Source organism: Gekko japonicus, unplaced genomic scaffold, assembly GCF_001447785.1.
Source record: "Gekko japonicus isolate JY-2015 unplaced genomic scaffold, Gekko_japonicus_V1.1 scaffold596, whole genome shotgun sequence".
Taxonomy (NCBI): Eukaryota; Metazoa; Chordata; class Lepidosauria; order Squamata; family Gekkonidae; genus Gekko; species Gekko japonicus.
The window spans coordinates 238,883-254,540 of record NW_015174859.1 but is presented as its reverse complement, the minus strand read 5'-3'; the positions used below and the strand labels follow the sequence as shown (position 1 = coordinate 254,540).

General features: G+C 53.0%; 1 protein-coding gene across 1 annotated transcript; it reads left to right on the top strand.

Annotated features, from left to right (window-relative positions):
- The first annotated feature begins 4,999 nt into the window (after positions 1-4,999).
- Positions 5,000-10,053, top strand: ARRDC2 (arrestin domain containing 2). Its single transcript, XM_015424641.1, has 7 exons — positions 5,000-5,460; positions 5,649-5,796; positions 6,142-6,244; positions 6,692-6,948; positions 7,878-8,040; positions 8,527-8,678; positions 8,871-10,053. The coding sequence occupies exons 1-7, from the start codon at positions 5,000-5,002 to the stop codon at positions 8,925-8,927; spliced, it is 1,341 nt and encodes a 446-aa protein (XP_015280127.1). The 3' UTR covers positions 8,928-10,053.
- The last annotated feature ends 5,605 nt before the right edge of the window (positions 10,054-15,658 follow it).

Genomic DNA, 15,658 nt, shown 5'->3' with positions numbered 1-15,658 from the left:
CTACCCTGATGTTGGTAAATATGTTTCTTACTGTTTAGTTAAGGCAAGACTTGCCTAGGCTGTTATTTTGAATCCTTCTAGTCTGTGCTAAAGTTCTCTACTGAATAAACCTTATTCTTGTTTATAAATAGTGTCTGGATTGTGGTAACTGGACTTCAAGCTAAATCTTGCAGCCTAAACCGCTGACCAATTATGCTACCTGTGTAAGATTAACTGCACACTCTAGATTGAGTGGCTAATGTGTAAATCCCACATGCCAGCTGAGATTCTGGGGATCTCTAATCTCAGGTTGGTGAGGGATTAAGTTTAGAGATCCCTGGTGGCTATTGTGTTTAAATCCAGAGAGCCTACCTCTCTGGGTTATTGAGTAATGTATTGTGCCAGTGTAGAATTCTTTCCCCCATCCCTGGGCTGGCCTGGGGGGCAGAATCTATACAGGCAGCCAGGCACCACTTGCACCTGCACAGGACAATGGTCAAGTTGTGCCTGATGTGGCAACAGGAGGCGAGCCAGGGGCTGAGGAGGAGCTACATCAGGGCCATGGGGCAGCTCAGCAAGAAGCCATAGGGCAGCAGTCCCATTTGCCCCACAGCTAGCGGGGGAAGCAGCAGCCAGCCCCTGTGTGGGCTGCACACCCATGGCGTAAGAAGTCATTTGGAAAATGGGGAGATTTGACTGATTTATTTATTCAATTTATAAACCACCCTCCCCCGAAGGAGCTGGGGGGGGGGGACACTATGAAATGTTTCTTTTCTTTCAAATGAGTGAAATGCTTTTAAGACAAGTTTTTACTCACCCAAAGTGTAATGGGAGGACTCGACTGAAAAACTGGAAATGTTGGAGAGCACTGAAACGAAAATCCTTTAAAAAAAATTAATGAAAGAGCCAGTTTGGTGTAGTGGTTAAGTGTGCGGACTCTAATCTGGGAGAACCAGGTTTGATTCCACACTCCTCCACTTGAACCTGGCTGGATGACCTTGGGCAAGCCGTAGTTCTGATAAGAGCTGTTCTTGAAAAAGAGCAGTTTCTGTCAGAGCTCTCTCAGCCCCACCTACCTCACAGGGTGTCTGTTGTGGGGAGGGGGAGGGAAAGGAGCTTGTAAGCCGCTCTGAGACACCCTTGGGTAGTGAAGGGCGGGGTATAAACCCAATCTCTTTTCTTCTTCTACATTATAGTCCCACAGCTAATGTAATGTCTGGTCTGGTCAAAGTGGAAATGTGCAAAAGCTTACCTAGTGCTTCATTGTATCGGTTCCTTCCAGGAAGCTCTGCAGATTCATGTAGTTTGGCTCCGTAGGAATGTATTTGGGCGGAGCATCATCCAGTTTCAGGCTTCTCATCAGGTCTCTAATATTCTGTTCCTGGCTGATGAGAAAACTGCCATCTGGCTCTCTCTGTATCTGTATGCCGAGGTAGTGTGCAATGCTGCGGAGTTGCTTAAGTTCAACTTCTTTGCTTAGATGATCCCTGATTTCCTTTCTGTCATCTGGATTATCATGCACTAGTAGTAGGTTGCGTCTTTGCATTTGGTGTACAGGCAGGGATCTTCTCTTGAAGTCTGCCTGGAGTCATGCAGTGTTCGGTTTTGTATCCCAGGCTTTTGCAGCCTGACTGGATGTGGTTGCTGTAGTTAGGTTTTCAACATCCATCCCCTTGTGTGTTGCAACACTCAGGAGTGTTCTTACCATTGTGAACTGCCTCCTGTGTGCCTCTTGGGCTGGTAGGCAAGAGATGTCATCACATGGCGTAGGCTCCGATGTTCCCAGTGTCTCTGCAAGCAGATTCAGTCTCCGGGGTAGAACACCTTTATTGGAGCGCGTTGATCGTCTCACCTCTGGTTATTTGCTCTGGGTTGCATCTGTGGTTCAGGCTTGAGCCCAGCGGTACTTTTAAATCCAACAAAGTTTTATTCTGGGTATAAGCTTTTGTGTGCACGCACGACACGTGTGCAAACGAAAGCTTATGCCCTGAATGGAACTTTGTTGGTCTTGAGGTGCCACTGGACTCAAACTTTATTCTTGAGGTTTTATAGTTGCTCTTCTGATTTTGCTGCTTACAACCAGCTCTGAACATTTGGGGGAATGGAGTCAACAAGAAAAATCGGGGAAATTATTGTTACTATAATCATTTGCAAAAATTGGGACGACAATGAAGTCCTACTGAAATTTTGTACCTGATTTTGTTTTAAACTCAGAGGAATTGAGGAGAAAGTACTTGGCTTAGTGTTGCCCTTCTGCTTTGGTGTAGCCAGTTTGGTGTAGCATAGTGGTTAGGGGCGCAGACGCTAATCAGGGGTTTGATTCCCCACTCCTCCACATGCAGCTGCTGGTGTGACCTTGGGTCAGTTACAACTTCTTTCAGAACTGTTCTCTCACAAGCGGTTCTCGAAAGAACTCTCTCAGCCCCACCTACCTCACAGCCAGTGTTCCCTCTATGCTGAGTTAGTGTGAGCTGGCTCACAGTTTTTTAGCCTCTGGCTCACACATTTTTGTCTTAGCTCAGGAAGGATGGCTCCAGAGCAAACTAATTTATGCAGTAGCCAAACTGCTCACTCACAACTTTAATGTCAGTAGCTCACAAAGTAGAGTTTTTGCTCACAAGACTCGACAGCTTGGAGGGAGCATTGCTCACAGGGTGTCTTTTGTGGGGAGGGGAAGGGAAAGGGGATTGTCAGTCACTCTGAGACTCCTTCAGGTAATGGTATAAATCCAATGGTATAAAGGATTGGTATAAATCCAATCTCTTCTCTTCTTCTACAAGAATCCAAAATATGTTCAGCCATCTCCATAACAGGGCAGGCAGCTGAATGTTTTTAATACACTTGCTTTTCTCCTTTTCTTCCACAAGGTGTCGGTAAAGTCAAGGAGGTGAACTTCCCTCACTGTTCAGAGCAATCCCAGACAGGTGGCGCTGGTTCCCCCCCCCCCAAAGCGTCCTTAGGACGGCTCTGTCTGACACTACCTGCCGTTTCTCCACCCTGTGTTTTGTTTCGCAGTTAGAGTGACGTTTGTTTGTTTTTTAAGTACCCAAAGGTACACTTTTATTAATTTTTCTTTTATAATCTACAACAAACTAATCTACACACTACAAACAGACACTCTACTACACATAACATGTATGCCAAGAGTACAGTTACATTATATGCTTATAACCAATTACTTAATTAATAGAAACGCTCTATCTCTTTCCATTCTTCTGTCTTCTGTCCATTGTGCCATAATTGCCTAATCTTCTATTGTACTTACATTATACCAATCATAAAACTTTTTCCATGTTTTTTGAAATGTCCACTCTTTGCTTAATCTCATTTCTAAAGTCAGTTTATCATTTTCTGCTGTTTCAAAGAGTTTATTCACAAATTCCTGTTTTGTTGGTATCACCATAGTTTTCCAATATTTGGCATATAAAATTCTTGCAGCTGTCGTCATATAAACAGTCAACAGTATGATGATATGACTGTTGACTGTTAGAGTGACGTTTTGACAGGGCGTCAAGCTCAGTGAATAACAATTTTCTCAGAATTCTGACATTGTACCCCTACAAAAACTACACACTAGCTTTTGTTGGGACCAACTAAAATGACACAAAACCATATGTAAGCTTTGCCTATAACACAAAGGTAATACTACCTAGTTGGGTGCTCTCTGGCTTTTTATCTTGTATGTCACCAGAAATGAATCTCCAGCATTGTGAATGGGAGAATTAGAAAGTGAAGGGACCTATTTGCCTAATCTACCTCCTTCCCCTCCCTCCCTCTGACATAGTGGTAGAGAGACATTTGGATGAACGTGCGTGCAGTCATTTATTTATTTCTTCCTGACATGGACACCAGTCTCAAACGCCTGCCTCTGCAACATTTCAAAAGGATGCCAATCATGACCTGAAACAGCGGCTGGTCCCTCCATGTGAAACGTTTTTGTAATCTTCAGACTGATGAAGAGTTCTGCATAATCTGAAAACTTACACACACTGCTTTGTGTAATCCGTCCCACTTCTGAATTTTGCTACGGACGGATGCAGCTATGGAGCTACGGAAATGGCTGTCAACTCACAGCCTCATGGGGTTTTCAAAGCAAGAGATGAGAAGCGGTTTGCCATTGCCTGCCTCTGCACAGGGACCGTGGACTTTATTAGCGGTCTCCCATCCAAGTACCGACAGAGCCAGCGCAAGTCAGCTTCTGGGGTCTGATGAAACTGGCTAGCCTGGGCAATCCACCTTTTCAGGGCCATGTTCATTTCCCCAGTACTTCCCCGTTAGTGCCATTAGCCATGAGAACCAACTGGGGATTCCCTGTAGGCAGACAACTAGGCATAGAAAAACAGCAACAGAGAAGGCCTCTCTGCCCTGCTTATGGGCTTTCGCAACATATCTGGCTGGCCCTGCCTGAGCAGAGCAGTTCTGCGAACCAAACTGCCCCTCTCAGGGCGGGGGTCTCTTTTCTCCTTGCGCATCCAGGCCCGCACAAAGTCCTCCAGGAAGCCAGTGCCAAAGGTGGGAGAGAAAAGGGTCTGCGGCCCGCCCCGGAAGCCCCCCTTCGGCGCTCTGCGAGCCAGGGTCTCCCTTCTTCTCCTAAGCCAGCGACCCCATTCACGCCCCCCGCACCCCACCAGAGAGAAGCCCTCTACCCACCCAGCAGCGAACCTACGGGCATACCCTGCCGCGTGTTCCCTTCCTTGACAAAGGCGGACAGGTTGGCATCAGTGTTCCCTCTAAGCTGAGTTAGTTAAGCCTCCAGCTCACACATTTTTGTCTCAGCTCAGGAAGGAGGGCTCCAGAGCAAACTAATTAATGCAGTAGCCAAATTGCTCGCTCACAACTTTAATGCCAGTAGCTCACAAAGGAGAATTTTTGCTCACAAGACTCCACAGCTTAGAGGGAACATTGGTTGGCATCACCGAAAGGTGGGAGCTGCTACCTGCTGCTGTGCTGGGACTTGTGGGCAGGGCGGCGCCCAGCGAGTCCCATAGCCTGGCGGCCGCCTTCTCCACACTCCTTGAGCATGGCCAGCAGCCCGCTCCGCAGGCAGGCAGGGCGCTCGACTCAGGGCCCCGTTCTGCCAACACCTCCTATAGGAGGTGGTGGTGGTTCTGCCCGGCTCGGCTTGTTCCGTCCCTCCGGGGGCGGCCGAGCGTGGGCGGCCCGGCCCCCGGGGAGCGATTGGCTGCGGGGCGGTCGGGGGCGCGGCCTGGGACCGCCTGAAGCGCTTCGCCGTGCTGCTCGACTGCCCGGAGCCGGCCTCGCCGCCGGTGTTCAGCTCGGGCGAGAGCGTGGCCGGCCGGGTGGTGCTGGAGCTGAGCGGGGAGGCGCGCCTCTGCGCCCTCCACCTGCACGCCCGCGGCTGCGCCCAGGTCCACTGGACCGAGTCCCGCTCGGCCGGCTCCAGCACCGCCTACACGCAGAGCTACGGCGACCGCGTGGACTTCCTCAGCCACCGCCAGCAGCTCCTCGCCCCCCAGCCAGGTAGGAGAGGGGCGGCCGGACTCGGGGGCGGCGGGGGGCGCGGCGCTCGGCTGCCCGGCGACGCGGCGCGCTCACCGGCCCTCCTTCCTTCCCCCGCAGACAGCGGCGAGGTGACGGTCCTGCCCGCCGGCCGGCACGAGTTCCCCTTCGCCTTCTCGCTGCCCGAGTAAGTCCTTTTCCCTCCGCAGGCGCCTGGCCACCTCCTTCGAGGGCAAGCACGGCAGCGTCCCCTACTGGGTGAAGGCCAAGCTGCACCGGCCCTGGGCCGCCGTCCGGAGGGCCAAGCAGGAGTTCACCGTCCTCGAGCCCCTCGACATCAACACGCCCGCCCTGCTGGTGAGTGGGCCGCCAGGCCGGGGAGCCTTCCTCTCGAGCCCCCTTCCTGCAGCTGCCCTCTGGGCTGCAGTGGCCCCACGCTCCGGGTCGGACTCTCTGTCCAAAGCAGCCAGCCCCCTCCCTCCCCCCCCCTGCTGAGAACCCTGGGCAAGGGGCTGCTCCGCTTTTCCAAAGCTGGTGCCCCACAGCAGCCTGTGGCAGGGAGGGAGGAGGGCCTTCAGGTGTGCATCCCTGTCTGACAGCCAGTAAGTTCCTCCCCCGAAGCCGGTGCTGTTTCGCCGAAAGACCAGAGCTCCGGGTTGGCAGTCCACTGAGGGGCTCTCTTCTCTCCGCTTCTCCTGACAGGCTCCTCAGGCTGGTGCCAAGGAGAAACTGGCTCGCACCTGGTATCGCAACCGGGGGCAGGTTTCGGTCTCTGCCAAGATCGATCGGAAAGGATACACACCAGGTAATTTGCCGGCAGGTGTCAAAAAAGGGGGGGTGGCGGATGATGCTTCCTCTTCCGACCGGCACGCCCACGTCCTCGTTTCCTCACTGTTCTAAACTGTCCGAGCCACGTGGTGCTGGGGCGATTGCTCAGTGCTTACCTGCCTAGAGGCCTAAGTGGGACTTCCCCAAAGATCCTAGGGGCACTGGTGGGAGATTAGGGAAACTCAGTCTTTTAGGGGGGTCTGGGTCAGACTTTCTTTTGCAAAACTGTGAGGGCAGCCACCCTGGATGGGGGGGGGGATTCCCCCTCTCCCCACTGCAGGAGAGTGGCGGAAGGGCAGGAGTGTTGTTCACTTGGTGGCCCTTGATGGGCATCAGCTCAGAGCTACCAGGGGCATGAGATGCCAACTGAGCAATCTGCAGCACCTTCACCTCACGCTGTTCTGCCCTTGCTTTCCTTTGTCAGGTGAGGTCATCCCCATTTTTGCTGAAATCGATAACGGCACCACCCGCTCGGTCATCCCCAAGGCCGCCATCATACAGACGCAGACGTTCCTCGCCCGGGGCACCAAGAAGCAGAAGAAGTCCGTTGTGGCCAGCATCGTGGGCGACTCCATCGCAGCGCACAAGCGGGATGTGTGGCACGGGCGGGCACTCAAAATCCCCCCCGTGGGGCCCTCCATCCTTCAGTGCCGCATTCTCCACGTGGAGTACTCACTCAAGGTGAGCGCCTCTGAATGATGGGGAAGGGTGAGCAGCTCTTTGTTTAGGATTACCCAGGCCAGAGGAATTGCATTGGGGGGGCTGCAGTGCTGCCCCCTCCCCCTAAAAGCCCCAGTCTTGCAACAGATATGACATTGTGCCAGTAACCAGTAGCTGGCACAGCACAGGCTGTGTATGTGCTGTCCGTGGCGTTCCTGCCAGGACTCGCACTGCCACATTCTGGACCAGTTGGAGCTTCCAGGCCAGTCTCACGGACAGGCCAGTATAGAGCGAGTTACAGTAGTCCAGTCTGGAGGTGACCGTTGCATGGATTACTGTGGCTAGGTTGGGGGCAACAGGAAAGGGGCCAGCAGCCATGCCTGGTTTAGGTGGCAAAACACCAGTTTGGCAGTATTGATGACTTAACCTAACCCCCTTTGCCTCCTGAAGCAGAGCTGTAGTCCAGAGGTGATTTTGCTGTCATAAGTCTTTTAAGCACCACAAGGTTGCATCAGCTACGTTGGCTTCTAGCAGCAAAATACTTCCAGTGGTATCTCAAGGAGTAACAAATGTAGTTGTGTGTATGTACATAGATGAGAGTTCGTGTGCTGATAAATAGGATTCTTCCTTATCTGGCCCGTTGATCAAGACTCTAGGTCTTAAACTTGCAAAAACAGAGCTTTTGCCACCATTTTACCCAAAGCTCACAATCCTTAGCTGAATAAAGTAGGCAGGAATAGAGTATAAAGGAAGCAAATAATTTTTCAAGGACTAAGCTCCACTCTCCCTACCCTGAACCAAATGGGGGCTCCCTCTTTACAGGTCAGGCCTCTTCTGACTTGTTCAGCTGGTCTCTCTCTCTTGGGGAAAGGCCCAGCTCAGGAGCTTTCATTCCCGGCCCTTGTCCGACGGTTGCTTACAGCCATCCCCTCATGCCTTTGTCTCCACAGGTCTGTGTCGACATTCCTGGGACTTCTAAGCTGCTCCTGGAGCTGCCCCTGGTGATCGGGACAATCCCACTGCATCCGTTTGGCAGTCGCACATCCAGCGTCAGCAGCCAGTACAGCGCCAGTCTAGATTGGCTCCGGATGGGAATCCCTGAGCAGCCTGAGGGTGAGTGCTTGCCGACAGTCAAAAGCCACAGTGCAGGCTCCTGAGGAAAGAGCAGCCTTATTGGTGCTGGGAAATGAGGCCATGTTTGGGACATGGCAGGCCTTGTGGACAGGCAGTTTGGCCATGGTTTGGTGCCGTCTGCCCTGAGCGCTCCTCTGTCCCCCTTCCCTCATTGATTATGGTTCTGGGGGCAGAGCCTCCCTGACAGGACAAGAAAGCTGCACATCCCTCCCGTAACAGTGGCCAATAGTGCCCAGGCCTGTTCTAAGAGCCTACAGTTTTCCCCAGACATATAAGGGTAATAACTTCTGGAAAAAAAGCGGAGGTTCGTCCAGGGGAGTTTAATCCTGCCTTGGATGTGCTTATCTGTCTTGGTGAGGCCTAAAGCCCAGCAACGAGCCTGCTCTGGTATCCTTTCTGAATCACCTGAGGCTTAGGCCTTGGGCCTCCTCCTCCTCTAACCACCACCCTGGTGTTTCTCCCCAGCTCCACCAGACTACTCCTCTGTGGTGACCGGCGAAGAGCCTCCTGAGAACCTGTCCCCTCCTTGCCAGGATGAGGCCACCAGCATCTTTGAAGGGCCGTTCTTTGCCTACATCCAAGAATTTCGCTACCGGCCGCCCCCCCTTTACTCAGAGGTGAGCACTGTGCCACAGAGGAAGAGGGCTGTGGTCATAGTCTTGGGGGGAGGGGTGCAGCTTTGTCTTTTTCTGCCAAGGCAGGGATTTTCCCCTTAATGCATCCACCCCTGCTGTTAAAAAGTGACCACGGTGGAAGGGGACCCTCCTCCTCCTCCTGAAAATGAACCTGCTGTCCTTCTTCCCCTCCAGGTGGACCCCAATCCTCCCTCTGACAGCCTGATCCGTCCGCGCTGCATGACATGCTGACCGGAAGCCTTGCCCGACTTGAGATCATGGCTTGGAATGGGAAATCCTTTCTGCAGAGAGATGGAGGGCGGATAACAGGTCATTGCCCCCCCCCCCAAGTGGTGGGTGCCCATTCTGTGACCGCCGCTCTGCTCAGAGTGTGCGGCATCGAGCACTCCACTGAAGAGCTGGTTGGCGTTTATCTGGACGCGACTGGTGATGAAGGAAGGAGAGAGGGCTCTTCCTTGGCCCCTGAACGGTGCCTGCTGAAGATTTGCGCCCACATACGTCTGAATCCACAAATGCCGTCTCCAAGCTGTTGTGGGCTGGTGTGTGCTGGTCCTTGGACTGTGTGGAACCAGTCTCCCCTGCAGAGAGGCCTTTGCCCTGTCCCTTGGAGTTCCACACGTGCCTTGAAGAACGAAGCTGCCTTGGTGCCTTCTGAAGAAAGTTCCTCCATGAGGACGAAGTGGCCACCGTGGCACTGCCGGCTGTGGTTTGGGTCGCCCCGTGATTTCAAGACTGGTCGGACCCTGCAGCACCCACGGGGATGGGGTCAGGCACGTTTTGGAGAAGTGGCTCTACTATCACTTGGAGGATGGTGGGGTTTGTGTTTGTGGACTTTTTTGGGGGGTGAGGAACAGTATAACAGTGGTGGTTGCTGGTTACTGCGCTAACCAGAGGGTGGGGGCAGAGGTGGCTCCACCTTTCCTGGTCTGCTGTCTTTGCACATGCATAATTCTCTGTTTGAGGTGGAGAGACGGATCTTCCCTGGAGGAGGCCTGCCCCCCAGCCGCAAGCCTTTCTGGGACTGTATAGAGAAACTCTGGCGTCCTTGAACGGTGTTTCTCAAAAGCTCGACCTAGGAGTCTAGTGGGTTTTTTAGCATAAAGGTGGAAATTAGCAGTTTGCATGGGAGTTTCCTTGGGGTGTGCATGTTCCTTTTGAAGGAAAGCTGAAGAATATTCCCCAAATCCTGCCCGGGGTGGGGTGCGGGGGGGTGGCACACTCAGCGATGCATTCCACAAACAGAAAACTTTCCACAGCTACTCAGCTACAAAATTGCTTAAGATTTTCCCCACTGCCATTGTTTTGTACCTCTTTTCTGACATGCTCTGGTTTTGATGCACTTTTTAAATTATATATTTTCATACTGTTTTATAGCTGAAACTTTTGTTTGAAGACACAAAGTTTATTTTTGTGTGTGTACATATGTGATGCATTTCTGGTTTTCTACAAATAATGACAAATAAACTCATGAATTTATTTTATTTATTTATTTTTCATATTTATACCCCACCCTCCCCAGTGGGCTCAGGGTGGCTTACAGGGGCAAGGAGACCTTGCCATCATAAAAATATAGTATACATAATAGCTTAAAAACAATACAATACAGCTTAAAACATCCTAAAATTCAGGGGCTTTATACATCCCTTTAGCTTAAGAACCATAAGAGAAGCCAATGTTGGATCAGGCCAGTGGCCCATCCAGTCCAACACTCTGTCACACAGTGGCCAAAAACTCCAGGGGCCATCAGGAGGTCCAGCAGTGGGGCCAGAAGCAACTAGCTTGACAGAAGGGAGATCGGGGAGGGGAAGCCATGACAGACCAGTGAATGATCTGTATTGGTTGCAGTTAAATGTTCTGAGGCTTATGGGGATACTGCAGGAAGCACCACAGGAAATAATGGGATTGTGGGGGAGGAGGTGGCCTCATGCAGAAGGAGCCTGGCTGTTCTTCCCTCTGAAGCCCCTTGGTTTGTACACCTCTCCACAAATTGCCCCAGCCTGCGTAGTTGCCCAGTTCTGTGACCCACTTAACTGGAAGTGCGGAGGAATCCACCAGAGCCCGCCTGTGTGCCACGCACAGATTCTGCCACTGAGCCAAAGTTCTGAAGCATTCAGGAAGTTGAGTTTCAGGAGCAGTCAACCAAAAGTAAACTTCCAGCACTTAAGTAACTTAAGCCTCGTTGCTTTCAACTGGAAGAGGACCGGCCCCCAAGTTGCTTCACTGGCTTCTCAAGCATCGAGGAAACCGTGGCTGGTAATGTTGTGTCTGGGAAGGGAAGACTTTGCATGCAGCAGGTCACTTGGTCAGACATCCAGTCTGGGAAGGGTGCCTGTTCCCAAACTTGGACATGGGTGAAAGGGGGCACGTCCTAGGACAGGAAGTCCTGCCTCTTCTACCAGACTTAGCAGCTCCTGTGGCCGCATGTTCTGGCTACATCAGCAGTCGTTACCCATTCAGGAGGAGAAATGGGTGGGCCTAGACCCACACCCTCACCTTTCGTTCGGAGTTTCAACTTGGAGAATATTTTTCACTCCAGGACTTTGCATTTTTCTTCAATTTCCCCCCCTCAAGGGTTGGAACAGATTAGGGGAAATGTTAGAATTTCATAGGCAGAGACTGTTACACCCAATTCAGTTTATGAGAGGGAAATACGAGCATTTTCAGCTTGGTTTGTTGGAAGGCTTTGGGGGGGATGCAGTCCTTTATCATTAAAACTGGGAGCTTTGGTTTCTTAAGCAGCCCCAGTGGAATCATTCTACCGCCTCTGTGTCTAACCGGGGGGGGGGGGGAAACAAGCTTGGGGATCTTCAGCGGGAAACTGCCAAAAATGGCCCTCCTTTCCTCTGGGACGGGAAAAGCCATATTCCATTGGAGGACCTGCTGTAGAATCAAGGCCTTGAAGAGTTGAATGGAGCAGTGCGCCAGATTCTGTGTCTTACGGCTGGAACTGCAGCCTCTGACCAGCTCTGGAACTTGTGCTCAGAAATATGTCTCCCGACATTTCCATGGAAGCTTTCGGTAGAGCTGTGCCCACGTCAGTCTCTGCCTGCCCTGCAGTTCCTCCCTAGTCTGAAATCCTAAATATGTTCCTTGGCTGCGTCCCTCTCGCCTTGTGATCACAAAAATAGCCTCTGGCCTGGGGATCGAGGCCAAGGACACAGTAGCATGACGGTGGGCCAGCAGATGTCGCATCCCCAAATGGGGTCTTCAGTTTCAGTCATACCGGGCGCAACTGGCCGGGTAACTTTCCAGCCCATATCAGCCCTGTGCAGACCACTTTACCCTTAACGTGTGCCCTACTTTCCCCCCCCCCCAAGAGGAAAGCACGAGGGGTCAATCCTTCTTGGAATACGTACTCCCATGTTCGTAGAAGGGTGGGTGAAATAGATCACAGAGTCAGGCTACTCACAGGTGAGGCGAACGCACTCTGCCTGTGTCCAAGAGAACCATGTTCAGCACAGAATCTGGGATCGACCCAGCTCTTGGTTGGCGCTTCCTTGCCACAACGGTTGCAGCCTTCTGATATAGGGCAAATGCCAGGTGAGAGGGCATACTTCTGAAAAGCCAGAGCCACCCTCAGGAGGGTGATGTGACTTAATGGCACAAGCTAGGTGGGAAAATTCACACACACACACACACACCTTGTTTTGAAGGCCGCAATCTAGCAAAATTGGACAAGAATGGTCATAGCTTAGAGGCAAAGCCCTTGTGTTGTCTGAAGAACGTTTCAGGTTCAAGTCAGGGCTGGGCAAGATGCCACAATCTGCAAGAGATGGCAGCATTGGAGCCTGTGTTCAGATCCCCGCTTCAGTCAGCTCAGCCTGGCCTCCTCTGGTGAACGCACCGCCGCTCTCCAGGCCCTTGAGCAGAGGTGGACTTCCCCTCACACTTCCTGCCAAGCTGAGGCACCATGTGGCATTTCCTCAGGGACGGCTCTTGTCTTCCCGGAGTCCACATTTCCATGTGGGTGTGGACTGGACTGGCTGGGCACACCATTTTTGGAACCTGAAATTGCCCCGGGGGGGAGGGGTGCTGTTTGCCCCACAGAAGTGGGGAAAACACAGCTCCCTGGATCCAAGTCCAGTTAGGAAAACAGCATGGAGGGAGGGGGGGGGGAGAAAAGGCGGAAATCTCCCCCATCCCCATACCCCAGGGTCTGAAGTTAAATAGGGCACACGTGCACCTGGGAGGCATGGACTCTCAGGATATGACTGCCACCATAATGTGGATACACTCAGGAAAAAACGTACCACGGAATTAGGTCTGACACAAAACCTTCTGCCTTCAAGCCAGGCGCTCTACCCCTTAGTCTGCTTCCCCCAATCAATTAAGCTTCCACGGGCAGAGCCAGAGCCTGGTTCCCTTTAGGTCCCTCCAGGTCAGCTCAGTAGTCTCCTCCGACCGGCAGTGGCTCTCTAGGTCTTTCCCAGCACCTGCTCCTCGGGGCCAAGCTTGGGACCCTCTGCCTGCCAGAGCCTCCGTGGCTCCCATCTGCAGCAAAGCTTGGCCAGGGAAGCTCCTCTCCTCAAACGTGGAAGCCTGGCAGTTCCGGGATTCAGGCCTGCTGCTCATGCTGCCGAGTGATCCCTGAGTAAACTTGGCCAGCTGTAGGGATATGCGAGTGCTTCTTGTTTTTTTTGTTGAAAAGAGAAAACACCATCAGAGCCCGAGAGGGGTCACCTCCCGACCTTTGGACCTCTCAGCTCAGCTACACAGCGGGCTGGATTTGTGGCAAAGTTGAGCACCACAAAGAGCCAGGGTGCAGCTTGTCAACAGTCACCGGAATAACAACAACGCCAAGTGCCTTTGCTTCCCCTCCGCATCAACACAGCCTGCCCACAACCAGCGTGGAGATTTGGAATGATAACTGACCTCCACGCTACAGAGATCAGTTCCCCTGGAGGAAATGGCTGCTTTAGAGGGCGGGCTGGATGCCATTCTACCCTGCTGAGGCCCCTCCCCCAGCTCCGCCCCCAAATCTCCAGGAACTTCTCCACCCAGAGCTAGGTGGAAGGTTGACATCAGTCCTCGGACCCTTTAGTTGGGCCAGTGTTCCCTCTAAGCTGAGTTAGTGTGAACTAGCTCACAGTTTTTTAGCCTCCGGCTCACACATTTTTGTCTTAGCTCAGGAAGGAGGGCTCCAGAGCAAACTAATGTATGCAGGAGCCAAATCGCCTGCTCACAACTTTAATGCCGGTAGCTCACAAAGTAGAATTTTTGCTCACAAGACTCCATAGCTTAGAGGGAGCATTGGCTGGGGACTTTAACTGTGGCCTCAGCAGCATCTGAGGTGGTCCTAGAAAGCCTGGCTGGACCCCTCCTCCCCCCAGGCTTGTGTGCTTCCCTTGCTGGCCCCCACCCGTGAGAAAGGGCCGCTGGGGTGTGTGAAGCGAATCCCTGCCTTGCTCAAGGCAGTCCCCACAGCCTCCAGGGCACAGGGGCTGAGCACTGACTGTGCTGTGCAGGTCCAAGGCAATCGGGATCAGGCCTCCCCACGGGCTCCTGCCAAAGCTGTGGAGCAGGGATGCCAACTCTAGCTGGGGAAATTCCTGGAGATTTGGGGGGGGTGGAGCCAGGGGAGAGCAAGATTTCGGGAGGGGAGGGAATTCAGCAAGGGTGTGATGCCACAGTAGGGTTGCCAGGTCTGGGTTGGAAAATACCTGGAGACTTTGGGGGTGGAGCCAGGAGAGGGCGGGGTTTGGGGAGGGGCCTCAGCATGATACAAGGCCATAGAGTCCACCCTCCAAAGCGGCCATTTTCTCCAGGGGAGCTGATCTCTGTCAGCTGGAGATCAGTTGTAAAAGCAGGAGATCCCCAGGCCTGGGGTGTGTGAAGCGAATCCCTGCCTTGCTCAAGGCAGTCCCCACAGCCTCCAGGGCACAGGGGCTGAGCACTGACTGTGCTGTGCAGGTCCAAGGCAATCGGGATCAGGCCTCCCCACGGGCTCCTGCCAAAGCTGTGGAGCAGGGATGCCAACTCTAGCTGGGGAAATTCCTGGAGATTTGGGGGGGGTGGAGCCAGGGGAGAGCAAGATTTCGGGAGGGGAGGGAATTCAGCAAGGGTGTGATGCCACAGTAGGGTTGCCAGGTCTGGGTTGGAAAATACCTGGAGACTTTGGGGGTGGAGCCAGGAGAGGGCGGGGTTTGGGGAGGGGCCTCAGCATGATACAAGGCCATAGAGTCCACCCTCCAAAGCGGCCATTTTCTCCAGGGGAGCTGATCTCTGTCAGCTGGAGATCAGTTGTAAAAGCAGGAGATCCCCAGGCCCCACCTGGAGGCTGGTAACCCTATGCCACAGGGTCCACCCTCCGACGTGACCCTCGTCTCCAGGAGCACTGGTCTTGGTCATCTGGAAATTAGTTGCAATTCCAGGCGAACACCAGGCAACATCTGCCGCAGTGGCTGCCCCAGGGAAATGGGGTCTTGCCTTCTCATTTGTCTTTTAACGGCTTCTCCTTTCTTTTGCTTCCGGAACACAGCTTATGCATTCCACGAGAGCTGGGTGCCTCCTTTGAACATGTCAAGCTCTGGGACAGAGCGCCAGGCAGACTCTCCTGACAGGCTCTCCGGGGTCTCTCAGGCACAGAGGAAGGTCCTTCTCGACACAGGGCGAGCAGACCCAGAGACGATGGCTGCCCGTGAAGGTGCTGGCGTGCTACTGGGTGGGGGGAGATGGCGGTTGTCCATGGTTGTTTGTTTTTTGCACAGGAGCAAAAGAGGGAAACGAGACTCCTTTAGAAGTATCAGTATGAACCATCCATAGCTGTGCATTCGATGCATATCCACGGGAAATCCCTGCAGGATGTTTTGCAAGCAGGTCAGGGCCCTAGTCCTGCACAAGGACACCAGAGGAAGAGTTGGCATGCAGAACCAGCTCACTCCAGATTCTCCTTTTACACAACTGCTGTTTGACCGGACCTCTCTTGGAGATCTTTCTGGATTCCAGCCTGCCAGTCTGCCCCC

Bases quoted from the DNA above. Each gene is read 5' to 3' on its own strand.
- ARRDC2 (XM_015424641.1), top strand. From the start codon at position 5,000: ATGGCCAGCAGCCCGCTCCGCAGGCAGGCAGGGCGCTCGACTCAGGGC. The intron at 5,461-5,648 runs GTAGGAGAGGGG...TTCCCTCCGCAG, and splicing joins GCTCCTCGCCCCCCAGCCAG to GCGCCTGGCCACCTCCTTCG. The intron at 6,949-7,877 runs GTGAGCGCCTCT...TTGTCTCCACAG, and splicing joins ACGTGGAGTACTCACTCAAG to GTCTGTGTCGACATTCCTGG.